The sequence below is a fragment of the Hemicordylus capensis genome, chromosome 2, assembly GCF_027244095.1.
Source record: "Hemicordylus capensis ecotype Gifberg chromosome 2, rHemCap1.1.pri, whole genome shotgun sequence".
In the NCBI taxonomy this organism is placed as follows: domain Eukaryota; kingdom Metazoa; phylum Chordata; class Lepidosauria; order Squamata; family Cordylidae; genus Hemicordylus; species Hemicordylus capensis.
In genome coordinates this window covers 214,731,989-214,759,126 of record NC_069658.1, presented here as the reverse complement: position 1 = coordinate 214,759,126, position 27,138 = coordinate 214,731,989, and the positions used below count along the sequence as shown (strand labels likewise).

General features: G+C 47.2%; 1 protein-coding gene across 7 annotated transcripts in view; it reads right to left on the bottom strand.

Annotated features, from left to right (window-relative positions):
• GNA15 (G protein subunit alpha 15) overlaps positions 1 to 27,138 on the bottom strand; it is a 45,971-nt gene that overhangs the window by 10,260 nt on the left and 8,573 nt on the right. Inside the window, exons 1-5 of one of the 7 annotated variants that reach the window (XM_053303465.1) lie at positions 26,288 to 26,304; positions 18,075 to 18,692; positions 4,258 to 4,442; positions 3,373 to 3,527; positions 1,356 to 1,484 (exon numbers count right to left, since the gene is read on the bottom strand). In XM_053303465.1, the coding sequence (XP_053159440.1) occupies positions 1,356 to 1,484; positions 3,373 to 3,527; positions 4,258 to 4,442; positions 18,075 to 18,228 (623 nt within the window). In that variant the 5' untranslated portion in view covers positions 18,229 to 18,692; positions 26,288 to 26,304. Of the gene's footprint in view, positions 1 to 1,355; positions 1,485 to 3,372; positions 3,528 to 4,257; positions 4,443 to 18,074; positions 18,693 to 20,354; positions 20,495 to 21,223; positions 21,242 to 21,296; positions 21,461 to 25,587; positions 25,726 to 26,287; positions 26,305 to 27,138 lie in introns of those variants that run through there. The other 6 variants (XM_053303461.1, XM_053303464.1, XM_053303466.1 and 3 more) reach the window with 6 other exon arrangements.

Below are 27,138 nucleotides of genomic sequence, written 5' to 3'. Positions count from 1 at the left end.
TATACCGCCCTTCCAAAAATGGCTCCTATGTCAGACAAGAACTCCTCGCATGCAGAAAGCTAGCATGTCCAGGGAGAAGGGGCCAGACTAGACTTCTCTGATGCAATAGGTTTCTACTTGCAGGAGTTTCACACATATACATACCCAGGGGAGCAGTATTCCATGTGGTACTGGAGAACATGCAACTTGGCCCTAAGAGCTTTTAGGAGCAGAGAGCTGGTCTTGTGGTAGCAAGCATGACTTGTCCCTTTAGCTAAGCAGGGTCCACCCTGGTTGCATTTGAATGGGAGACTAGAAGCGTGAGCACGGTAAGATATTCCCCTCAGGGGATGTAGCTGCTCTGGGAAGAGTATATAGATTCCAAGTTCCTTCCCTGGCATCTCCAAGATAGGACTCCTGCCTGCAACCTTGGAGAAGCCGCTGCCAGTCTGTGAAGACAATACTGAGCTACAGGTGAAACTCGGAAAATTAGAATATCGTGCAAAAGTCCATTAATTTCTGTAATGCAAATTAGAAGGTGAAACTGATATATGAGACAGACGCATTACATGCAAAGCGAGATAAGTCAAGCCTTAATTTGTTATAATTGTGATGATCATGGCGTACAGCTCATGAAAACCCCAAATCCACAATCTCAGAAAATTAGAATATTACATGGAACCAAGAAGACAAGGATTGAAGAATAGAACAATATCAGACCTCTGAAAAGTATACAGTGTACTGTGCTTGATTGGCCAGCAAACTCGCCTGACCTGACCCCATAGAGAATCTATGGGGCATTGCCAAGAGAAGGATGAGAGACATGAGACCAAACAATGCAGAAGAGCTGAAGGCTGCTAATGAAGCATCCTGGTCTTCCATAACACCTCATCAGTGCCACAGGTTGATAGCATCCATGCCACGCCGCATTGAGGCAGTAATTGCTGCAAAAGGGGCCCAAACCAAGTACTGAATACATATGCATGCTTATACTTTTCAGAGGTCCGATATTGTTCTATTCTTCAATCCTTGTCTTCTTGGTTCCATGTAATATTCTAATTTTCTGGGATTGTGGATTTGGGGTTTTCATGAGCTGTACGCCATGATCATCACAATTATAACAAATTAAGGCTTGACTTATCTCGCTTTGCATGTAATGCGTCTGTCTCATATATCAGCTTCACCTTTTAATTTGCATTACTGAAATTAATGGACTTTTGCACGATATTCTAATTTTCCGAGTTTCACCTGTAGATAGACCAATGGTCTGTATATGGCAACTTCCTATGTCCCTAGTTTAACAACTCCTCCTCCCTGGTCTTGGGACTGGGCTAACTGGCAATAATCCAACCTGATCCTTTTTGAACTTTGCTCACCTTAATGTTACCTTCTGCACCGAAAAGCAGTATTCATTTATTCCGGTCGTCGGCACGCGGGCCCGCAGGATGTCCTGTGCGCTGGGCACGTAGCCTTCCGCTGCAATCCGGTCCAGGTTGGACAGGAAGCTAAGGACACAGACCAGAACCCAGGAGGATTCTAATAAGACCGTGACTGCACGACCCAGAACCACACGACTTAGAATTTGTCCTTGGCGATTAAAAGGGGCCCTGCGTTGATCCACTACTGCAAGCTACATTTCCCAATGAGTGGGAACCTGAGCTGCCACTTATGCACCTAATCCTAGACAAACTACAGTCCATGAAATTCAGGCAACCTTTTTAGAAATAGCTTTATTACTGTATTCACCCAAATAGAAGACTCCTCTGAATTTAAGATGGCACCCTTTAAAAAAAACACCACACACAACAGGTTAAAATTAGGCTAGACCAGTACCTATATTTACCCAAAAGGAAGAAGGCTCTGAATTTTAGACAGCCTCCCAATTTCTAATATCAAAGAACTTGGGCGGGGGGGGGGGGGGGCGGGACCCAGTCTTGGATTCAGGTAAATACAGTGTTAAAACTGCCAATATATCATTTTCACTTTTCAAGGCACCCCTTACCACTTTAGAACAGTTATTAACAGCATTAGAATACACCTACTCACTCTTCCATAATTATGAACACAACACAAATAACAGTCTTACAGTTCAGGAAAACAATGATTAAGTATGAATAGCTTCTGCCTTTTAGGATCGACCATCAACAGTAAAGGATCCAGCAGTCAAGAAATATGCCACAGACTAGCACTTGGTAAGGTTGCAATGAAGGCCTTGGAAAGGATATTTAGATGCCATGACATGTCTACACCTACAAAGATTCGAATTGTTCGGACCATGGTTTTCCCCGTGACACTCTATGGATACGAAAGCTGGACTTTGAAGAAGCAAGATAGAAAAAGGATTGATGCTTTTGAACTTTGGTGCTGGAGAAGACTTTGGAGACCACGGACATCCAGGAAAACAAACAAATGGATCATAGAACGAATCAATCCAGAATCTTCACTCGAGGCACAAATGACCAGGCTCAAACTATCATACTTTGGACCCATTATGCGAAGACCCAGCTCCTTGAGAAGTCCATGGTGATGGGAAAAGTTGAAGGAAAGAGAAGAAGAGGATGACCAGCAGCAAGTTGGATGGACTCGATTACGACAGCCATGAATACACCACTGAGAGACCTTAAGGGCCAAGTTGAAGACATATCATCCTGGAGAGAATCTATCTATGTGGTCGCTAAGAGTCGACACCGACTTGATGGCACTTAATCAATCACTCAATCAATCAAATGCTGTTTTGATACTACATTTCCCCAAGGAACTATTGTTCTAAATTGAACCGTTACAAAGTAAAATTTCTTGTTTATATTTTTAAAAAGCTGTAGCTTCTGTCTGTTTTCTCCACCCAATGCCTAAAGCCTTTGACACATCACTTAATTTTTAATACAACAGAAGTCGGAAGGCTGGTTTCTGTAGACTCAGCCAGAGAAAGCCTAAAAGTCTACTTGGTGGCAGTGGTTAAACATAAAAATCACGGGGCAGGTTGAGACCAGGCCATGACACATGGTGGCAGGATGGGGGGTGTGTGGAATCCATGATACCCTCCCTTGGTGAATAGCAGCCAGGATAGGAAGAACTGGAAAATAGGGGTTGCCCCCAGTAAATAGGGACAGGCCCCTGCTAACTTGGCAAAGAGGCACCTTTTAACATGGTGATGCTCTTTATTTAGCAGGGGGAGAGTAACTGGCCCGATCCACCCCCAGCATAGCATCCCTCCAGTGACTGTTGCTGGTGTTGATCGTATGTTTCTTTTTAGATTGTGAGCCCTTTGGGGACAGGGGTCCATCTTATTTATTTGCTGTTTTTCTGTGTAAACTGCCCTGAGCCATTTTTGGAAGGGCTGTATATGAATGAATGAATGAATGAATGAATGACAGCTGAAGTGTAAACACTCACTAGAAAGCAGAGTCCAGCAAGTGGTATTCTCTTCGCCTCTGGTAGCAACTTCTTATCCCAGCATCCTTCCACAGGCTTTCAATCATGTCCACGTGGTGGGCCTCCATGACGGTTATTTTGTAAGTATCCACTCCCACGAGATCCCGAGCATTTTGCTAGAAGAAAGAGGGGAGAATATACATACAGGGGTGTAGTTATAATTGAGCCGGTGGGTTCATAGACGGGTTCATAGAAGGTCCCGACCTCCCAAGGACCCCCCAGATCCACCCCTCCCTATTTTCTTCATGATCTCCCTCTCTCAGAGAGGCTGCCAGGGAGAGAGGTGAACACAGGCCCCTTCTCCCTAGCTACACCCCTGCACAATCTCTTCCTTGCCCCCAAAAGTCTTCGTGATACATCAGTATTTCCCGGCTGATGTGCTGTACCAACTCACTCCAAGTCAGCTCCAAAAACAGGGAGCTTAAGAGACTTAAGTACATGTCCCCCAAATTCCCTCAGGGCCCTCTCACCATAACATCCCTGGCCATGGGCCTGAAAGAACATTTAACATTCCAAGTTTCTAGTCCCAATAGCAGCACGAAAAATCTCCCACTGGTAGTCAGTGGGAGCTGCTAACATTCCAAGTTTCTAGTCTCTGTAGTAGCATCAAAAAGAGAGTTCGCCTTCGTGTCCACAGAAGCTTTTTTCTTTTGACAAACAGCCGCCAAGCGTGGCCTATTCAGATCACAGCAAGGGGTAGTGTGTTGAAGCTTCCCTCTCCAGTCCCGATCTGCAGGGACCCAATCAAAGCAACGTAAGAGGCACCCAGTTCAACCTTCAGCAAGCATGAATCAGAGAACATCTATTTGAAAACACACACTGAGATTTGGGCAGGGGGGCACTCACCACGTTCTCTGGCTGAGCGTAAGAAATATGGAGGGTCTCCATAGCTCTGATCATTGCCTGGATGCAGGTGAAGATATTCTGATAGACCACCCTGGCAAATCTTCTCTGGTCCTCTTCCGTGAAGCCCACCCCATGGATTATCCGCATTTGTTTTATAAATGTGCTTTTCCCACTCTCTCCGGTACCTAAGGGCATCACATAAGCAGCACACATGACCTCAGTGTATTAATTAGATTTATATACCGCTCAACTGCAAACGTCCTCAAAGCAGTTTACAAAAATGAACATTAAAGCCAAGATCTCACAAAATAAAAACAAAAATAAAACCAACTCTAAAATAATTAGAACAGCCAGTAAGCCGATGTCAAGAGAACAAGCAATTACACCATTAAAGGTTTGCCAGAAGATGAAGGCATTCACTTGGCCCCTAAACGCATACAAAAACTTCCAGGGTTTTAAAATTGTTTTAAAGGGTTTTAATTGTACCTGTTTTTCAGAATTTTAAAATTGTTTTATTGTTTGATGTTTTATGATATTTTATAATTTTAATTGTTGATTGTTTTTAACTGTCTTTGTTTTATTGTAAACCACCCTGAGCCAATTTTGGAAGGGTGGTATAAAAATTGAATGAATGAATGAATGAATGAATGAATAAATAAATAAATAAATAAATAAATGCATAGAAGGAAGACGCCAGATGGGTTTCTCTAGGGAGAGTAGTCTATAGACTGTACCACTGTGAAGGGGTGGCACCTAGTAGAGCTTCTGAAAATGGTCTTAAAGAACAGGCAGGTACTTATTGGGCATACCAGGGACAAAGCTTTATTTTCTGATATCCACCCCTGGAAATCAAAAGGAAAGGAAAGGTTGTGCCGTTGAGTTGGTGTCGACTCCTGGCGACCACAGAGCCCTGTGGTTTTCTTTGGTAGAATACAGGAGGGGTTTACCATTGCCTCCTCCCACGCAGTGTGAGATGATGCCTTTCAGCACCTTCCCATATCGCTGCTGCCCAATACAGGAGTTTCCCATATTTTGGGAAACACACCAGCAGGGATTCGAACCCACAGCCTCCTGCTCTCTTGGCAGGTTACTTCCCCGCTGCACCATTAGGAAATCAACCACCTCCATTTTCAGATTTCTGGATGGAACAGTGGTATTCATCTCCATTTTGAGACCCATGTGAAGCAGACTTTAAAAGCGTTAAAACCTTTAAAAGCCAAGTGTGTGCACATAGGTTTCTAGGGACATGCAGAACCCTCCTTGGGAAATCTCAGTTCTTTTATAGCAACTTATTTCGCTGCCCTTGTAATTCTGAGCTGTCTCCCTCCTGGGTTCCTGAAAACCCACAAACTTCACTTCTTGAAAGGGGCGGGGGACAGTACCAACTCTACAGTAAAGTTCCTGTTCCTTCCCTTACACGCTACCCCCTGCCCATGAATTGCTAATCCTCTGAGAAAATGAAAATACATCTTGATTCCAGTATATGCAGCTGCAAATGTGTACACCACATCTACAGCGCCAAGAAATCATGCTGCCTTCTAACAGTCAGACTCTTGGTCCATCTAGCTCAGTATTGTCTACCCAGACTGGCAGCGACTCTCCTGAGTTTCACGCAGGAGTCTTTCCCAGCCTACCTGGAGATGCTGCCATGGCGTGAACCTGGGGCCTTCTGCATGTAGAGCAGAATTTGAGCTATGGCCCGACCCCAATACTCCCCAAATTCTCCTAGGCCAAATTTATCCCAATATCCTGGCGTTCCAAAAATCACACAGTCTTGTTTCCAAAGCAGAACTGGTGCATTAGAAATAGCCCATAGCTTCGTTTTGAAACATTCAACCTTTGTACACTAGACTGTGCATTCACAGTCCACACCACAGCTTTGAGTTCATTCATAACTTCCCACCAGCACGTGGACATATCGACACCACCACACTGCAAAGAAAACCAGTTGTGATAGGATTCTACCTATGATTATGATCAAGACTTTGTGTGTGCACGCGCCCAAGGTGTCACCGATGTGCACAGGCATATTTCCCCATTGGCAACACACACTGGGAGGGGCAGGGAATGCTTAGAGGATGCCCAACATGGCTTTTTGCTGTGTTCTATCCAGTGCCCACCAGAACCTAGGATGGGAAAAAATTGAATGAACCCAAACCCTTTGTGAGTTGTACTCACTCCAATTCGGAAGTTAATTTCAGAAGTTCCCCTACTTAAATCAGAATGGAAGAGGAGTAGAATACAGGCCGAGGGAATCAGAGGCACAGAATAGAAACAGAAATGGGCAATTGCCTCATCCTTACACTGTTTATGTCTGTTTATTTCATGGAACCGAAGCTCCTTTTATCATTCGAACCCACATCACTGCACTGATCATGGTTTATTTATGGTTGCCTAGCCAAGATGGCTGCCAATATGTTTCCGGGCAAAATACAAAGTGCTGGTTATTACCTTTAAAGCCCTGAATGGCTTGGGTCCGAGGTATCTTGGAGAGCGCCTTCTTCTGCATGATCCCCACTGCACGCTAAGGTCATCTGAGGAGGTCCGTCTCCAGTTACCACCAGTTCGTTTGGTGGCGACTCAGAGGTGGGCCTTCTCTGTAGCTGCTCCCGGGCTGTGGAATGCGCTTCCAGGAGAAATTCGTAATCTTAATTCTTTGCTGACCTTCAAGAGAGCCCTTAAAACCCATTTGTTTGGCCAGACCTTTCAGGGTTTTTAATTTGTTTTAATTGTTTTAATGCTGTAACCTGGTTTTCAGGGTTTTTTTTAATTGTTCTGATTGTTTAATTGTTTTTTATGATGTTTTAATTGTTAATTGATATTTTACATTGTTTATATTTCTGTTTTTAACTGTTATTGGTTTTAATGGTTTTGTTTTAATAGTAAACTGCCCTGAGCCACTTTGGAAGGGTGGTATAAAAATTAAATGAATGAATGAATGAATGATCTGAACCCTAGGTTTGAAGGGCGTGTAGCAAATCTAATGGTAGTTCCATGTTGCATCCAAACCCACCTATGCCTTAGGTGGCAAGATTGATTTTGTTGACATCTTACAGCAGGGGTTTTTAACCTTTTGCTAACAAGTGTAACCTTATCTGTGAGGAGAGGAGAGCTGGTCTTGTGGTAGCAAGCATGACTTGTCCCCATAGCTAAGCAGGGTCTGCCCTGGTTGTGTGTGAATGGGAGACTTGATGTGTGAGCACTGCAAGATATTCCCCTCAGGGGATGAAGCTGCTCTGGGAAGAGCAGAAGGTTTCAAGTTCCCTCCCTGGCATCTTCTCCAAGATAGGACAAGATTTTTTTTTTTAATAGGACAAGATTTTGTTATTGAACCAACAAACTACCAAAGCATACAGTACGTTGCCAAAGCACAATTATATACAAAGTGGTTGTTTGTACATCATGTATCTACAAAGATTTACACACAAGGATTTGGAAACCCACAAGATTATGAAGTATATGCAGGCAGTACTGTAACTCGGGGGTGGGGGATTTCAAGGCACATCAGGTAATGCGGGGGGGGGGGTTACGTCCGACGTCCATTTCCACAATTTGTCCCATTGCTGTTTAGAAGAGATACTCTTGTCTTTTTGCACATAACCATACAAACTTTTCCAGAAGAGATTTACTGTCTCATCTGCGTGAACCTCTTGGTTGCGTCTTCCCTCCCTATTCCTATGCAGGAGCATTGCATGAATGACATACAGGTTTATTAACCTGATTACGAGAAGGGGAACATTCCAATTCCCTAGTATGAGGGCACCCATTCCGTCCCGTTTCCTTGAAGGTTTCTTTCTGGGACCTCGAAAGGAGGTTCTATCGCTCAAATCCGAGGTTAGTTCTTCCCAAGTCTGTTTTTCCAAATCAGGCCACTCTTAACAGCTTGCTTACTCCCTGCCACACTCTTTTGGCTACCACACACTCTTTTAAGAAATGTGAGTGGGTTTCCCTGAATGTTTTACCTAGCTTACTAGCTTTCTGTTTGCAAGTGATTTTAGGGCACTCTTGCTGGTCCTCTGGGAGCCATGGCTTAGCCGCATTAAGTGATAGTACTTGATGGTATAAGCGCCACCTTGTTTCCCATAAATGGAAAGGGACTTTTTTCTCCTTAAAGAGAGCGATAGGGTGATCGGGTTGCAACAAGTACTGTGAAGTGCGTTGTTTGTAGCGTTTACGTTCTAAATCAGGTTTTAAGAAACCCACTTCTAGAATCTCAAGATAGGGCTGAGAGAGATTCCTGCCTGTAACCTTGGAGAAGCCACTGACAGTCTGTGAAGACAATACTGAGCTAGATAGACCAATGGTCTGACTCAGTATATGGCAGTTTCCTATGTTCCTAAGCTTCCACTCAGATACCCGCTATAAGCAGCCAAGAATTGTGATCCCCCTCCCTCCAAAGTAAATCTTGTCATAGCTGGTGGAAACAACATTAAGTGAATCTGCCCTGGGAAGGAGAGCTGGTCTTGTGATAGCAAGCATGACTTGTCCCCTTAGCTAAGCAGGGTCCACCCTGGTTGCATATGAATGGAAAACTACATGTGAGCACTGTAAGATATTCCCCTCAGGGGATGGAGCCGCTCTGGGAAGAGCGGAAGGTTCCAAGTTCCCTCCCTGGCTTCTCCAAGATAGGGCTGAGAGAGATTCCTGCCTGCAACCTTGGAGAAGCTGCTGCCAGTCTGTGAAGACAATACTGAGCTAGATGGACTGATGGTCTGACTCGGTATATGGCAGCTTCCTATGTTCTATGTTCCTATGAATCAGGCAAATGCCAAAGAAATCCAAACTCCTAGCACTACACTGTGGTTTTCTTTCTCCTCCTGTTCTCTTGAGCCTCATAGCCAGGGCTTCGCACCTTAGCCTTGATGTGACTCCTCCCGCTCCTCACATGACTGGCTGGCTAGGTGCTCAGGCTCAGCTCACCCCGCTCTCAGGCTGACTGGTGGCTTGGCAGCAAGGGCAATGCCAATGCTGAGCACCAGCCAGCATTTCCCTCACTGCTGAGCACGTTAGTCAAGCTGAGGGAGGGCTGAGCTGAACCTGGTTACCTAGCCAGCCAATCACATGGAGGAGAAGAGAGGGAGGGAGGAATGAGGGATGCTGCCTGACACTCCTCCCCCACCCCTCCCGGAGAGGGAGCCAATGGTGTAGCATTCAAGTGAGCCTGGTTACCTAGCCAGCAGGGGGGAAGGATGCCACCTGACACTCCTCCCCTCCCCGAGAGAGAGCCAATGGTGTAGCATTCAAGTGAGCCTGGTTACCTAGTCAGCCGGTCACATGGAGAGGAGGGAGGGAGGGAGGGATGCTGCCTGAAACTCCTTCCTCTCCCCTTCCAGAGAGGGAGCCAATGATGTAGCATTCAAATAAGCCAGGGAGGTGGGAGCGTTCTGTGTACCCCCTACAAAGCTTCAAAGTACCCCCAGGGGTTCAAGTACACCTGGTTGAAAACCCCTGCCTTATAGGAGAATTGTTTTTTCTAGCCGACTTTAGCCAAAAAGAACACACATTCCCTTTGCTTTTAAATCATGTGAGTAGACCCAGATTGGGCTCCTTCAGTGTTTCTCAACCACCAGTCCGCGAGGCATAGGGTACTGGTCTGTGAGGCATCACTAATAAAAAATCACCACCACCACCCAAAAAACAAAACCATTTTGGGCTGGCGGGGGCCACCAGGAGCTCTCCAGAGCTCATTTCCAGGCAGCTGTTGTTGCTGGATAACATTCATTTCACTTCCTTGAAATGAACATTATCCAGCAGAGAGGGCTGCCTGGAATTGAGCTCCCGAGAACTGCCCGAAATGGGTTTTTGGGAGGTGCCTGGGTATGGCTTAAAGAATCTCATGCACTAAACAAGAGGCACTGCAGAGAAACACCGAAAACACCACTTGGAAAAGCTGCGGCCTAAGCAGTTATTACAGTTTTTGAAATCAGAATGTGAGTCCAGTTAGCAAAGCACTTCCCAGTTCTAAAGTATGGATAAATTGCCACTGACTTCACTAAAGTTATTCTGCTGCTCCTAGGGTTGGGGGTGAGGGGGTGAGCCCCTTACTAACGGCTGGTCCAGGAAACAGCGCATGAATAATGTACCAGTCCATGACTCCAAAAACTTTGAGAAACACTAAACTCATGCCAGCATGCTGTTTCCCGTCATCCATCCCCCCGCCGCATCCCTAGTCTAGACAGTAAACACTGCCAAGCATGTTTGAGTTACAGTTGGCATATCATGCATACAACCAGATTCACTGCAAGATTAAATATTCAATGAATTGTTCTTCAAAACTCAGAAAACATGTTTGGCTTGCAAGCTCACCCCACTTCGGAAGCCGGCTTATGAGAGTCTGTTGCAGAGCATATAATTACAGGATACAGAGAAGGGCTTCCTGCAATTGGTTGTGGTGGTGGTGGGGTTCTGTTGTGAAAATAGGGGGCTCACAAGTACGCAAGAGTATCCTGATTTTTGCTCGACTTGGTTATGGTCACTCATGCCTTGGTAAGCATCCAGACTGGTCTGGAGGACTAGACTACCACAACTAGTTATCTACCTGGGGCTGCCCTTGAACACTGTATGGAAATTTCAGTTGGCCCAAACAGAACTGCAAGGCTGTTGAGAGGGGCTGGCAGAATGGTGCTCTGGTACTGTTTAATTTATTACTTACTTGTTCATTTTGGCCCCAGTCCAAAGTCCTGGTTTTTACCTTAAGGTAAGGACCTGCTGGCTTTAAGAATCCCACACTCTGTACGTTAAGAAAAGGAAGCCTATCTAGTCCAGCATCCTGCTTCACACAGTGGCTCACCAGATGCCTCTGGGAAGCCCACTGGCGAGAGGTGAGGGCATGCCCTCTCTCCTGCTGTTGCTGCCCTGCAACTGGTATCCAGAGGCATCCTGCATCTGATGGTGGAGATGACCTATAGCCCTCAGATTAGTAGCCACTGATAGCCCTGTCCCTCCATGAATTTATCTAAACACTTCTTAAAGCCATCCAGGCTGTCACCACATCTCTTGTGGCAGAGAGTTCCATAGATGAATTATGCACTGTGTGAAATTTCTCAGCAATCAGTTTGAGGGGATGACCCTTGATTCTAAGGGTTATGCGAGAGGGAGGAAAATTTCTTCCTATCCACTCTCTCCACACACCTCGATCATGTCTCCTATCCACTCTCTCCACACACCTCGATCATGTCTCCGTCTTTTTTCTAAACTAAAAAGCCCCGGGTGCTGCTGCCTTGCCTCATAAAAAAGCTGCTCAAGGGCCCACCCCTGATCATCTTGCTCGCCCTCTTTCTGGGGGCAACCTGGGCTTGTTGACCACCAAGTCCCAAATCCGTGTTTCTCCACAAGGGCTTGCCAGTGGGCTTCCTGGGGCCCTTCTGCATCCTGCTCCACATGGAGCATCCTTCCAGGGCAGAGATCAGGAAGTGTACCAAGTCTCGGATAGTTCCGGGGGAACCAGTTCAGGCTCTGGGCCAGAGCTGTTGAGGAGCTGGGAGGCGGGGTGGGAGGGGCAGGGGGGCGGAATACAGACGGCTCCAGCCCTTCCTTGCAGTGGTCTGCTGGGTCATGCGACTGGCTGGCTAGGTAACCAGGTTTGGCCCGCCCCTCGCTCAGCTGGACTAACATGTTCAGCAGTGAGGGGGATGCTGGCTGGTGCTCAGCACTGGCATTGCCCCTGGTGCCCTGCCATCAGGACGTTTGGGTTCTTAAAGGGGCCTTGCCTGGGGCTGCAGTGGCGGGTGTGTGTGTGTGAACAATTCAGGTCCCACTGGTTCACCGGTGCGGGGGGTGGGGGTGTCCCAAGGGTGCAGGTTCACCCTGTGCTCAAGTCACCAATGCCTCCCACTCCATCTCCATCCCCTCCCCCGGACTTACTTCACTTTATTTAATTTTAATTAATTAATTAAGCTGATTTATTGACCGCCTGACTTCCACAGACTCGAAGCGATTTACATAAATTAAAACAACAACAATGAAAACAAGACACACACACACATTAAGAACTAAAAGTCTGGCAAAATAAATACATTTTCAAAAGCTTCTTTAAAGGACAGAAGGGAGGGCAGGGGTGTAACTATAATAGGACAAGGGGAGACAGTTGTCTGGGGGCCCACTGCCTTGCCCCCCCCCCAAGGCAGGTCACATGACTGACTCCCCCAGCCACGCACCCGCCCGGGCTTCCTTCAGTTGTATTCATCCTCCGAAACTGATGTGAGTGTTAAGACCTGGAGCTACCAGAACAGCCTGTCTTTCTCTAGTACCATTCAATGACTTGCATTGTCCACACTTGGCAAAACCTTTAAAAAAATAATTTAGGATGATGTTCTATTGTGGCATATATATAAATTTGACTCTGCTTTTTGTTGCCACTATTCAGCCTCATTTAAGATTTCTTTACTTCATGAGCTGAGCTTCAGTGTGGGGTGGGGCATTAGTACAGACCCCTGGGGGACCCCACTTCTTACTCCCCTCCATTGTGAAAACTCTCCATTTATACATACCCTCTGTTTCCTGTCTTTCAACCAGCTCTCCTACCTAATGGGGAATCTCCAATGGGGAATGGACAGAGTGGGTGTGGCTTTTTTTGGTCCTTTTGGATCTTGGTGGCTTTTAATACTATCAAACATAGTATCCTTCTGGAGCTTCTGAGGGGGTTGGGGGTGGGAGGCACTGCTTTCCTATGGTTTTGCTCCTACCTCTCGGGCAGATTCCTTGGAGACTGTTGCTCTTCAAAATCTGAACTTTTATATGGTGTCCCCTCCCCCAAGGCTCCATACTGTCTCCAATGCTTTTTAACATCTACATGAAAATGCTGGGAGAAATCATCAGGAGATTTTAGTGCATGGTATTATCAGTATATTGATGACACCCAAATTTATCTCGCGAAATGCCTGCCTGAAGGTGGTGATGGGCTGGATGAGGGATAACAAACTGAGACTTAATCCAGATAAGACGGAGGTACTTATTGTGTGGGGTGGGAACTCGGGACATGATTTTGATCTGCTGGTCCTGGACGGGACCACACTTCCCCTGCTGGAACAGGTATGCAGTCTGGGGGGTGCTTCTGGATTCCAGCCTCTCCCTGGTGCCTCAGGTTGAGGCATGGCCAGAGGTGCTTTCTATCAGCTTCAGCTGATACATCAGCTAAGTCCGTTTCTTGGGATAAACTACATCAGAAAAGTGGTACATAAGCTGGTAACCTCCAGACTTGACTACTGCAATGTGGTCTATGTAGGGCTGCCTTTGTACATATTCTGGAAACTACAATTGGTACAGAATGCGGCAGCCAGGTTGGTCTCTGGGTAATCTCAGAGAGACCATATTACTCCTATACTAAAAGAATTACAGTGGCTGCCGATAGGTTTCCGAACAAAATACAAGGTGCTGGTTATCCTATATAATAAAAGGCTAAGTGAGTGGCCGTGGCTTTGGAACGTTGGGGATCTGCGTCCCTGCCTCCCTGGGCTGTTCTGGGCCTGCGCGAAGCGCAGGCCCAGAAGAGCCCAAGGGACACAGGACTGCAGACACCAGTGTCCCACAGCCACGGGCGGCCATTAGCCGGTGTGTGACGGCGGGGGAAAGTGGGAGGGCAGAGCCGCCGCCTCGGCCATGAGCTGCGGCACGGCGAGAGGAGGCCGAGGCAACCAGAAGCGGCCGCCCTGAAAAAGGCGAGGGCAATGGCGGCGGGGGAAGACCAAGACGGGGGACAGGGAAGCTGGGTGAGGTGGCGGCAAAGCCGCCAACGAGGCCCCCGCCCGCTCACAGCCGTCGCCCCCGCCTGCTCACCCGCCCTCCCAGCTGCCCAAAATCACCTTCCCCGCTCCCCCCCCAAAAGATTAAGGGCCAAAATGGCCCATGAGAAGGTCGCCGCCCCCGCCTATCGCCCTCCCACCCACCCAGCTGCCGAAGACCACCTTACCCGCTCCAGCCCGAGGGAAAAGAGAGGAGCTCACGAGCAGAGCTCCTCTCTGTGCTAAGTCACTGCTCAAACTGCCGCTATGGACGCAAAGGACGCCTATTGCGTCCATTGCGACAGTATGGGCAGCAGCTTAACACAGAGAGTAGCTCTGTTCCCGAGTTCCTCTCTTCTCCTTCAGGCTGGAGCGGGTAAGGTGGGCTCCGGCAGCTGGGTGCGCGGGAGGGCGATAGGCGGGGGCGGCCACCTTCTCATGGGCCATTTTGGCCGTTATTCATCCACACACACACCCCAAAAGTATAAGCAAAATAAGGAAGAACAAAAACAGAGACAACAACAACAACAAAAACAAAAAGAGAGAGGGGACAAGGGGGGGGAAAAGAGACAGAAACAGAGAGAGAGAGACAGAAAAGACGGGATAGAAAGCTAGCGCCCGTTATCATAACGGGCTTAAAAATACTAGTAACTTATAATGCCCTAAACAGGTTAAAGGTAAAGTTGTCACGAGCTCACTCGATGGAAGACGCTGGCCAGAAATATATGACGCTATAGCGCAAGTTCCAGCTTTACTGCTAAACAGTCAGGTTTAACAGTTTCACCAAGAATACAGGAGTGAGAAGCCCAAATTCCAAAGTCACAATCTCTCCGACAAAAGCTCCAAGCAGATTTGACGTGTTGTTTCCAGCAGTTCGTTCAAGGCACAGGTTGCCCGATACATAGTCAGCAACCACGTGCACTTAATCAACACTCCACCCCTGCCAGCTGCCATAGATTCAATCCGGCTCCTGTCTTCTCGCCAGTCGACTACTCCTCCGTAATTCCCTCACCTGCTGTTGGTGTTTTTCCTGTCTGCGTTCTCCAGGAGATAGTGGCCGTTCAAAATCTGGCTCAGATCCTGACCCTTTTCTCCAAAGTTCACCTGGCCTTGCTGGCCCCTCCTGAGCCAAACACTCACCCTGGCCTGCCTCAATTACCTCCCCATTCACACCACCAGCCTGCACCTCCTCAGGCGCCTCCCCACTTTCTAGTAAGTCGTCTGCCTCCCACTCCTCTCCCATGCCCTCGCGTGGGGCATGACAAAATTGTGCCGTCAAGTCGATTTCGATTCCTGGAGCCCACAGAGCCCTGTGGTTGTCTTTGGTTGAATACAGGAGGGGTTCACCATTGCCTCCTTCCACACAATATGAGATGATGCCTTTCAGCATCTTCCTATATTGCTGCTGCCCGATATAGTACCAGCGGGGATTTGAACCTTCTGCTAGTTGTTAGTCAAGCATTTCCTCGCTATGCCACTTAAGGTGACCTAAACAGCTTAGGCCCTGGGTATTTAAGAGAACATCTTCTCCATGAGCCCCATTGCTCACTGAGATAATCCAGAGAGGTTTGTTTGCAGTTACCACTGGCTCATCTGGTGGTTACAAAAGGACAGGCCTTCTCCGTTGCCTCCCCGAGATTCAGGAATGCGCTCCCTGCTAAAATAAGAGCCTCCTCATCTCTAATAACTTTTTAAAAGTCTCTAAAGACACATATATTCACCCAAGCTTTTAACCAGACTTATGGTTTTAAGGTTTTAATTTTTGTTTTAATTTGTTTTATGTTTCTGTAAACTGCCTGAGGTTTGGGGTGGTGTACAAATATGATATCATCCTGGAGAGAATCCATCTATGTGGTCGCTAAGAGTCGACACCGACTTGATGGCACTTAATCTATCAATCATTCAACAAATATAACTAAATAAAATATTATATTCGACACCGTAACGGTTCCGTAACATTTGCTATTGTAAAACACCTTGAGTTCTTGAAAGAAAGACTGAATATACATTTTTAAATTCACGATATCTTGCTTCATTCCCAATTCTTAGCTTTACTTGAGTATGGACCTGTCCAAATCCTTTCATAGGATGCAAATTGTGATGTTATGTTATGCTGTAGTTGTGTCCAGCTTTGTGACTGTGTGTGTGAGATGTATGTTAGATTTGCCAAGATGTGTATAATCTGAGTATTGGCCTCTATAGATCTCTGCTTATGGTGTGAAATTGGTGGGTGCATAGGCTATGGAGACAGTATGGTGTAGTGGTTAGTGTTTTGGACAAAGTCTGGGGAGGAACATAGGAAGCTGCCATATACTGAGTCAGACCATCTAGCTCAGTAATGTCTGCACAGACTGGCAGCGGCTTCTCCAAGGTTGCAGGCAGGAGTCTCTCCCAGCCCTATCTTGGAAATGCCAGGGAGGGAACTTGGAACCTAGATGCTCTTCCCAGAGTGGCTCCATCCCCTGTGGGGAATATCTGACAGTGCTCACACTTCTAGTCTCCCTTTCATATGCAACCAGGGTGGACCCTGCTTAGCTAAGGGGACAAGTCATGCTAGCTACCACAAGACCAGCTCTCCTCTCAAGAACTTGAGTCCTAAGTTCAAATCCCTGTACAGCCATGAAACTCTATGGGCCAGTCACTTATTGCTCAGCCTACCTTACAGGGTGGTTGTGAGGATAAACATAACCACATGTCGTACACCACTCTGGGCTCCTTAAGGAAGAGCAGTATGTATATAAAAACAGAATAAAATAAAAGATATGGCAGGGTGTAAATTTGTGGTTGCGCATGCTGTATATGATTTTTTGGTCAACATGACTGGTATTTCTACCTTTTATTCTGTAGGTCTGAATTTTGTAAAAGGAAAGGGGGGGAAAGCAGCAGCACTTTGAATTGCCCTTGGAAACAAACTGGAGGGTTTGGAGAGTTCTAAGCATAGATGGGTTCTCATTGTGGTCCTAACTAACAGCCTAGTAACTACATTCTAGGCAAAGGGCAATTTTTTTAAAAAAATGGTGTGTGTGATATTATATAAAACAAATACATTTGGGAAATTTTAGAGGGGGTGGGGGTACAACATCATAGAGCTTATAAGAAAGATTCCTCGGCGCCTGACCACACAAGATGAACAGAAGAAGATGGATATGTTTAGCCAGGGAGTTATTTCCATATAGCTTCATGCTTTGGGGGTAAATGTTGAGCGAAGCCACTTCGAACTACACTTGTGGCATTGAGGGAAGCAGCCCCGCCCCTTTGCTCTCAGGTTTTGTTTTGAAACAAGTTCACATGACATGCTCTGTGTTTTCCTTCTAGCCAATGGGTGGGGGGAGGAGAGAGAGCTTCCTTAAGAGCAACATCTGCATTTCTAAAGAGAACATCCCTCTTATCGTGCTAATGATTCTATGGCAGTGCCTCTCTCTATTTTCAGAAAAAGTAGCTTAAAACCAGCATTTTAAAAATCCGGAAATACGTCAAGATAAGCTAGAATTTGCATCACAAAGCCCGATTTGTGTGTGGAGTGGGTCCAAGGATCTCGAAAGGACTTCGGGGTAAGTTTGGCTGGTGAGTGAACACACAAACTCTCCTCTGAAGGAGATTCGGGGTAGCAGCCCTGTGTGGAAAGCCTCCTCGAGAAGGCTGAAGAGAGCCATCACAATGCATCTTAAACAGACTCTCACATAGATGGAAAGGACTTGTTCTCCATTTTTCCTAGGGGCAAGGTGGGACTGGAACCAAGGGTTCTAGAAACAAGGAAGCAGGTTTAGATGAGGCATTAGGAGGCAGTGAGGAGGTGTGTGACAGCTGCACCGTCTGCCTCACACAAGGGTGGACTCTCTTTCTCTACAAGTGTTCAGATAGAAGGTGGGTGAACACTTTATGAGTTTCATGCACTAGACAGAACACCTCCCCAAGGTCCAGTGTTAAATTTTTACTATCCTGTGCAGCTATTTTGAGAAGCAGTTCCAGGCACAAGGGGCAGGCAGGGAGAAAGGAAAGGCAGTCATCCCAACAACTAGTAGCCCCTGCTTCAGGCCTTCTCTGGCTAGCAATAGCTCCTTCCTTGATTAATAATTTCTCATGCAGAGCACTACTCACCCAGCAGAAGCAACTTCAGCTCCCAGCGATCACGTTTCTTCTGCTCGTGAAGAAGCCGGTTTATCTCTTTATCAATTGCAATGGCTGTTTTCTCTTCTTCGGATAGAAAGCAGGGGCAGCAGACCATTGTGGTGGGAAGTGGGGGGCTCCCCATAGGGAGTGGACAAATAAGAGGAGGAAAAACCGCACAAGTACTTGAAAGGCGAGAGTGTGGGCTAATTTGTCAAGAACGCCTGCCGTTACAAGTGTTCACCCTCCCTGAGAGGAGGGACCCAGCCAAAAGCGAGTTGGGGGATCAAGTTTCAGCACCACCAAGTCAGTCACAGAAGTGCACAGAGATCCAGCATTAGGAATCCCACAGACAGCACGCTCCTCGCAAATATAGCGGATGTTGAAAGTGGCAGAAAACAGACTTCTCAGACGAGATCCGACATTAGCGTCCACTTGTGCAGCCGTGTTCCTGAATGTTTCTACCACTGCCCTTGCGCGATACCCCGTAAATCCATCTTTAATTTTGAAAGGGTACCTTAGCAGTATTCAAGGTTTAGCACTTAACATGTGCCCCAGGAACTTCTTGAAGTGAGAGACCAACATCCTCTCCAAAGCTTAAACTTTCCTCTTAAAACAAAAAGGAAAAGGAAAAGTTACTTCTCAAAATAGAAACTAAAAAACCTTCCAAAATTTTATTTTATTTTTCAAAATTCTACTGTATGTCATATTCTTGTCAGCCTTCCTTTCAAATAAGTCAAAATTGCTTTGAACCACCCAGAGACAGAAGTTTGGGGTGATATGCAAATAATAGAATTAAATAAATAAATAAACAAACAGAGCTGAAACTTTTAGAGCCATTTGTTTAAGAGTAGTATCCCGATTTGGGAGTTTTCTTATTTTTTTAATGAATATTTAAAAGAACTGCAGGTAGTGAGCACTGTTAACAAAAAGAGACATTCCCCTTTAGAAAAGGGAGGAAAGGCCTCTTCTTTGATGCTTGCTGTGACACTAGAGTGTACTTTCCAAGAAAGCCGGAGCAGAGTCACAATCAGGCAAACTTATTCAATGAACACAGGCCACCTGAGAAGAGGGCCTTTGGGTGGCTGGGCGTAGGCTAGCTTTGTTGGGGCAGAGTGGGCGGTGTTTGTGTGTGTGTTCAGGAGCGACTGGGATGGACCGGGCGCAAATGCCCTACTGCCTTGGCTGCCCCCCACCAAATATCCAATTGTGGTGCCAGCCACCAATGTCTGCACCATGTGTGCCTGCTCTTGCACAGCCTGGACGACTATCACCTCTTTGGCAGGCAGGTGGCCGGACTCTGACGGGCAGCAGCAAGGGGATGGGGTCTAGGAGCCTGATTCAGCTGTTCGGTGGGCGGGCAGCAGCTTGTCTTCATTTGGTGGGCAGCAGCAAGAGTGGAGGTATTTTTGCCTGCTGCTTCTAGAGCCGGAGAGAAACCGCCCCCCCCCAACCAAACCAAAACAAAAACCCCAACCGGCTGCATCTACAGCACTTCAAAAGCACACAGGAAAAGCAGACAGTCCCTGTTCAATTCTCGAACACAGGCCCCTTCAGATCTTGTTAGGCCCCTGCCAGAAAAAGAGCGCCTTTTGCTTCATATGCAAGTGGAATCAACTGTTGAATCAACTGCCCAGGCCTCAGTCACGCAGCTGGGATTTACTCTCTAGTAAGTGTGCCCAGGACGGCAGCCTAAACCAGCTGGCTGGCTGCAGTTTGCACCAGACAAAACTTTGATTGCACAACTGCCAGCCAAAACCTGCAGCCCGGTTCCACTGAACAGGAAGTCCTCTTCATAAATCGCATGTTCTGACACAAGCATGAACCGGGCGGTGACCCATCCATTCAGCTGACGCCCTCACAGTTTGCAGCTGGAGGAGAGCGGGAGAGGCAGGCACAGCTCTGGGCTGGGCGGTTTCTGCCAGCCAAGCAGGGGTGCAAGGAGGGAGCAGCCTGACTAATGGCTCTTCAGACATAAATTATGGATTTTATTTTTGTATCAAAGAGATGTATGGCTTTCAGCCTTTGGCAGATAGAACCCAAAGCAGCTTACGATGACAACACGGGCTAGAAGTAGGGATGTGCACGGAACCGGCTGGCCCGGTTCGGTTTGAGTCCGGATCGGCCTCGAACCTGACTGGACCAGTTCAGTCTGGCACCCCCTTGAAACCCCGCCCCCCGGTCCAGTCCGGTCCAGTCCAGGGGCAGTTTGTGAACGTTTTTGGGATTTAAAACAAAACAAACAAACAAACAAATAAATAAATGTTTTACCTTACTCCCTTCGGGGGAGTTCCTGGAAGGTGTGTGGGAGGGTGTCCTCGGAGGTTCCTCCTCCCCCCGCCAGCCTTCCTTATGCCCCCCTCCGGCCGGTTTGGCGGCCGCTCTTCGGCCGGTTTTTGGCCTTCTCCCAGCAGCCCGGTGGCCATTTTGGAGGCCACGCACCTGCGCGATGGGCCACACAAAGGGCCCTCGACCTCAGTCACAACAACCCTCCAGAGCTCTCAGACCCAGAGCTAGTTACCCCAGAAGAGCCCTGGATCACTGGGGACCTGGTGCTCCTCAGGAAGGCCCTTATCCCCTCCGTTACTCCCAGAGGTAATTGAGGTAATCTGGGAGCCTGGACCTAAAGGCCTTTGGAGGGCCCCCTCGATGTGGAGGGCCCCCTTCCCACTGCAAGTTAAGCATCATCCCCCTATACACACACACACACCCTGATTTTTAACACTTAGGGTATATTTATTATTTATTATTTATTTTATTTGCTTTATTTATTTGTTTGATTTGATTGTAAACCGCCCTGAGCCATTTTGGAAGGGCGGTATAAAAATCAAATCAATCAATAAATAAATTTATATACCGCCCCTCCAAAAATGGCTTATTTATGCAAATATGAACTAGCAGAAACATGTCAACACACAACTTAACATATTCTGATCCCACATTTCTCTTTCCCGACTCCCCGCTCTGTCGCTAAAGCACCCGGCACACGTCATAATCACACTTGGCCGCCCGGTGCAGTGCAGGCCATCAGTGACCACACCACCCAGGACAGTCTAAAGAGGATTTGGGGGGCCCCCAAGGGGGTGTGGAGGCCCTGGGCCTTGGCCCCAAAGTCCGGGGGTAATTGCACCACTGATTACCCCTAGGTCCACAGGGATGGAGGAGACGCTGTGGCAAGGCTGAGTTTCCTCTCCAAAAAGCTGAAGTGCTCACCTGGCTGTCCAGGGTTCCTTCCAATGGGCCTACTCAGGAGGAGGGGAAAGCCAGCTCAGGCCTCTAGAGCAGGGCTGTCCTGAAGAGACAGGAAGGTGCCTAGCATCTTCAGGAGGCACCATCCTTTCGCGGGTCCATCAGCTCCTTGTGTGAGCTACTGCCTTTAGCTGCCTTGCTAAGTCCAGGTACAAACAGCATGCTCAGTAGAAGAGCGTTTGCCCCGCAAGCAGAGCCCCAGGTCCAGTCTGGGGGATCTCAAGGTAGAGCTGACAAAGACCAACTCCGCCTGGAACCCTGCCTGTCAGTGCAAACAACACTGAGCTAGATGGCCCAAGGGTCTGACTCAGTCGAAGGCAGCTTCCGAGGGGCCGGCCCTTCTCTCTAAGCCAGGCGACAACTGAAGCACAAGCATTGCACTAAATTAGAGGGGGGTTTGTTTTTGTTTGAGAGAGGTGTGGGGATGCAGACCCCACCAGCACTATGCAATATTATTTGGGTCTATGTTTAATTTATCACTTTTTTAAAAAAACTCTATTTAAAATGCTTTGCTGCCTCAATCCAAAAAACTCTGATACAAACCAGAGCAGGGGTTCAAAGGAACACATTCAGGGGAAGAAGGTGGCAGGGGGGGAGGGAGGTCTCCTGGGAAAGGTAAAGATGGGAGTGTTGAGAGTGGCTTCTATAGAGGTCTTGGGAAGGAGGCCTATTTCTAAATGGGTTCCGTTTTCCAGCAGTGTCTTCTTCAGCATAACGGAGACACACTCTTGGAAGCCCTGGGGTCCGCCAGTGTTAGACACCATTCAAGGATGACCACAACATTCCTTGCATACGTAAGATGGGGAGAAGTCCTCTTTTCAAGAGGAAAGGCACTCAGACCTTGGCACCTAGGAGTAGAGTTGGAAGGTAGGAGGCGGCCTTCTACCGAGTCAGACCCTGGGTCCAAAGAGCTCAGTCCTGGCTGCGCTGAGTGGCAGCAGCTCCCCAGGATAGGAGTAAGGTAAAGTGTGTGCCGTCGAGTCAGTGTTGACTCCTGGCGACCACAGAGCCCTGTGGTTGTCTTTGGTAGAAAACAGGAAGGGTTTACCATTGCCTCCTCCTGCACAGTATGAGATGATGCCTTTCAGCATCTTCCTAGATCGCTGCTGCCCGATATAGGTGTTTCCCATACCAGCAGGGATTCGAACCGGCAACCTCTGGCTTGCTAATCAAGTCATTTCCCCACTGCGCCATTCAGTGGCTTAGGGTAGGGGTGCAGCTAGGCCATTTTGGACCCTGGACCTAATGAGCTGACCAGGGCTCCCCTGAAAAACAAGCATCCTCTCCGTACATATACACATTTTAGCACAAACCCACAGTTCTGGCCCAGAATGCATGGCAGGGTGAGACGGGGCGGGGATCATGCAGGCCCCAATGGATTCACACAGCTTCTCAGTCATTCACTAACTGTGACGCAACACATGTCTCTTGATCCACAGTTCTCAGGCAGACCTTTTGGATCACAAACCAACTTGAGGACAGTGTGTTTGTTTAAAACAAAACAAAACTTGGTTGTTTATTCTGATGTAACAGTTAGTTCCACTTTCACTAGGTCTGAAGTACTCTATGGATGGAGAACTCTTTCTGGCAGATTTATTGTAGGAGGGAAAGTTTTAACAAAAAATAAAATAAATCCCAGGATCGGCCAATTTCCCTGAAATAGAAATACACAGAGTCCTGCCATCTTGGGCTACACGTGTGCCTAATTTCAGAACTAAGTCCAGCCATTCTGGAAAATGTAAAGGGTTGGGCAAAAAGAGGGGGTGGGGCAGGTTGCACTTTTTAATATGAAGGCAAAGAACAGATTATTTCACATGGGGTGGAATGATGGTTGGTGGAGAGGGGGGCTTAGTTCCAGAAGTTTTTGTAGTTTTCTGCCACGAAACAAGCCACTTACATGGACTTTTTTGGGAAGTTTTTCTAAATTTTCACCAACAAAATCACAAAAAATCAAGACATTGACCAATCTGCTTCAAAACCAGTACACAGAGTCCACATAACATGTCCGACATCTGTGCCCAATTTCAGAATTCTAGACCAAGTTATTCCAGAAATAAAAAAGGGGCATTGGGGGAAATTATAGGGCCCTCTAGGAAAGTGGGCACACTGACCTGAGCCCCCAGGTCCAGGCAGAGGTGTAACTAGGGAAAATAGCACCTAGGGCAAGCAGTGAAATTGTGCCCCTGTCAAAACAGGAATGATGGGACTTGTAGTCAGCAATATCTGGAAATCTCTGTTAAAAGGAACACTGTACCATCTAGACATGGCTGTTGATCAAAACCTGAAAACATGAGCCATCTCTGTAAAAGACTTAGAACAACGGTCAGGAGTTATGCGAGGATTCCAAGTGTCATTTTCTCTGTCTCATCTCATTCTTTTTTAAAAACATGACTTTGTCCTAGAGGATCACCTGCCCAAATAGCCACTAGCAAAATAGGGGAAGAAGAAGGTGGTGGTGGTGGGGGCCTATAAACCAGTGAATGATTCCTGCCAGCCTTTGTCTTGTGATGACTGTTGGCTCATGATGGGGTATATGTGCATTCACCACACCAGTGCTTACTCTGACACCAAGAGGGAGGAGGATACATTAGTTTGCCACACTAGACAGAGGCATTTGCAACAGGAGCAGACAGCCAAGTTCTGCCAGGGCCAAAACCAGCCCCTGCCAGACTAAGAAATCATTGTAATTTGCCCCTTCCTGTCACAAGCAGCGTGCTGTTCTTTTATTATTGACTCTAACTCTCAAATATCCCAGTCATGGATGGAAAATTCAGGGTCAATTTACAAGAGACACATTTTCTACATGGGAGTTTCTTCTGTGCAGGTGTTGTGCAGAAACCCATGTGTAGTGACCGCCAGGGGCATAGCAAGGTTGGAATGGGCCAAGATGAGATTTTAAAATGGGCCCCCAGCCCCTCAAAGTCCAGGGCCTCCACACACCCCAGGCCCCCAAGGATTTAAGTCTGATATTTCAAAATAAGTATGCTGCCTGGAAATACATTTCACTGAATACACACATGCACACTTCACAGTATATAGTGATATACATTGAGTACTATAAGAACATAAGAACATAAGAACAGCCCTGCTGGATCAGGCTCAAGGCCCATCTAGTCCAGCATCCTGTTTCGCACAGTGGCCCACCAGATGCCACTGGAAGCCACAGGCAGGAGTTGAGGGCGTGCCCTCTCTCCTGCCATTGCTCCCCTGCAACTGGTACTCAGAGGCACACCCTTGAGGCTGGAGGTGGCCCACAGCCCTCTGACTAGTAGCCATTGATAGACCTCTCCTCCATGAAGTCATCCAAACCCCTCTTAAAGCCATTCAGGTTGTTGGCCATCACCACATACTGTGGCAGAGAGTTCCACAAGTGGATCACGCGTTGTGTGAAAAAGTACTTCCGTTTGTTGGTCCTAGACCTCCTGGCAATCAATTTCATGGAGTGACCCCTGGTTCTAGTGTTGTGTGAGAGGGAAAAGAATCTCTCTCTCTCCACTTTCTCCACGCCATGCATGATTTTATAGACCTCTATCATGTCTCCCCGCAGTCGTCTTTTTTCTAAACTAAAAAGCCCCAGGTATATTTGTGCCCAGGTATATTTGTGCTATATATTTGTGCTACTTTTAATGCCTAGAACACACTAGCAACGCTAATTATTGAAATGGCCCCCTCGCTGCAGATTAGCAAAGGAGACTTTCAACCATGCAGGGTGAGCCTATGTTTGTTTTCTCAGAATTCTGAACAAATTCAGTAAAGTTTGATTCCAGGAGGTTTTTCACACGGGGCTTTTAAAGCCCTTTAACACACATCTCCTCTGGAATGGAGGTGCTGCATTCACATGTTGGCCAGATTTACCTTGAAGTCCCTGCAAGTTATTGGAGAGCAGTTCACACACAAGAAAAATAAAATAAAATAAAAGCATAACACATGCTTCACAGTTCTCACTCAGACCTTCTGGGTTGCAAAACAACTTGAACATAAGTGCATTTATGAATGAATGAATGAATGAATAAATGCATAAATAAATAAATATTTGTTCCAGAAGTGTTTGTAATTTTCCGACATGAAACAAGCCACTTACAGGCCTTAGATAGTTTTTGTTTTTAAAGCCAGCACATTTTTCAGTCTGTTTTAAATTAAATATTCAGAGACTTTTCAGTCTCGCCCTACCCCCCATATCAAAGCCCTATGGCAAGCAGATCCCTATATTGTGGAGGGGGGGTGGGGTAACCACAAAAAGGAATTCACAGCCTACCTTGCAAAAGCTGTGCTGGATGGTCTGGTCTGCTGCAGGGAGCTCTGCCAGCCTCCTTCCTGGCTTGCTGAGGCCTGCGAGTTCAGGCTTCAGGGAGGCCTACTGGGAGGCCTCTCTGGAAGCCCTGCCCACCCGCCGATCAGCTGAGAGGTGGGGAGAGAAGAGCTCTGCAGTTTGCAGGCTGCTCCGATCTAGGCCTCACCAATCCTAGGCCAGAGCTGGGGGCAAGTGGCTGAGGGGCCCTGGGGCTGGGCAGGTGGGCAATGGGGTGGGGGTGGCAGGAACTGGCATGGTGCCCCCACCTCAGTGGCGCATAGGGCACGTGCCCTGCCTGCCCCCCCAAGTCCCGCCTATGGTTCTGGGCCCAAGGGCACCCCTGTTCCAAGGTTTCAGGCAGGGGCCTTTCCCAGCCCTATCTGGAGATGCTGCCAGGGACTGAACCTGAGCCTTTCCGTATGCAAGCAGATGCTCTACCACTGTGCTATGACCTCATCCCCTAGCTCTACAAGAGGGCCCTTCCGTTCTGGTAAATATCCAAGTTCCCTTCCTGTTTTGCTCACTCAACACAGCTGAGATGTGAAACAAACCAGACTTCCCCAGTAGTTCACTTGCAAAGGCAATCCAAAATGAATCCTGAAGGAAGTTCTCCTTCCTCCTTTGGCACCTTGCAAAACCACCTTTGCTCATTTCCATCACTTACAGGAAGTTACAAATGTTTGTCATCCTGCTCCTTCCACAACCTTTGCAAGACAGAAGTATCTGAAGTATAGAGGTACAGGTGATTGACACAAACATGGCAGTGCTACTGCTCCAACGAACAATTTTTCATCTATGTGCAGGCTCAAGCCGTGCTCAAATATGAATGTGGCTCAGAGCAAGTGCATATTAGGGAAGTGCAAATCAATTTGTGGCTGAATTGATTTGACTCAAATCTGGGCAATTCGAGTGATTTGACCTTGAATCGAATCACCCTTGAAGGATGCTTACCAGATTCGAGCTCGAATCAAATCACCTTTGATTCAAGCTCAACTCAATTCGGCAATTCGAGCCTCCATTTTGTTCCCAGCGATCTCCATTTTGTTCTCTCCAAGCTTCTGCCATGACTGCCAGGGGTAAATTTTTAGGAATTTTTATGTGTTGATTCTCATAGGGAACCCCTCATTTCACAACTGAGAATCCACACGTGAATATTCCTAAAAATTCACCCCTTTGCCCATTTCCTTTGTTGGTTGGGCGGCCCTGCCATCCTACCTGCTTTGGTGCCTCCAGACAGTCTTTAAGAAGTCGGCCAAATGTATTCAAATTTGAATTGAATTGACCCAGTTCAAAGCTCGAATCAGCCCAAAATAAATTCAAACTCGAATTGAATCACAAAAATCTATTCGTTCATATCCTTAGGCCTTCTCTATAGTCTCTCCTGGGCTGTGGAATGTGCTCTGTATAGACATTTGTGTCTTAACATCTTTACCAGCCTTTAAAAGAGCCCTTAAGGCACACTTTAGCCAGGCTTTTAGTAATCTCTGATTGTTTTACATTTTAATTGCTGTTTAA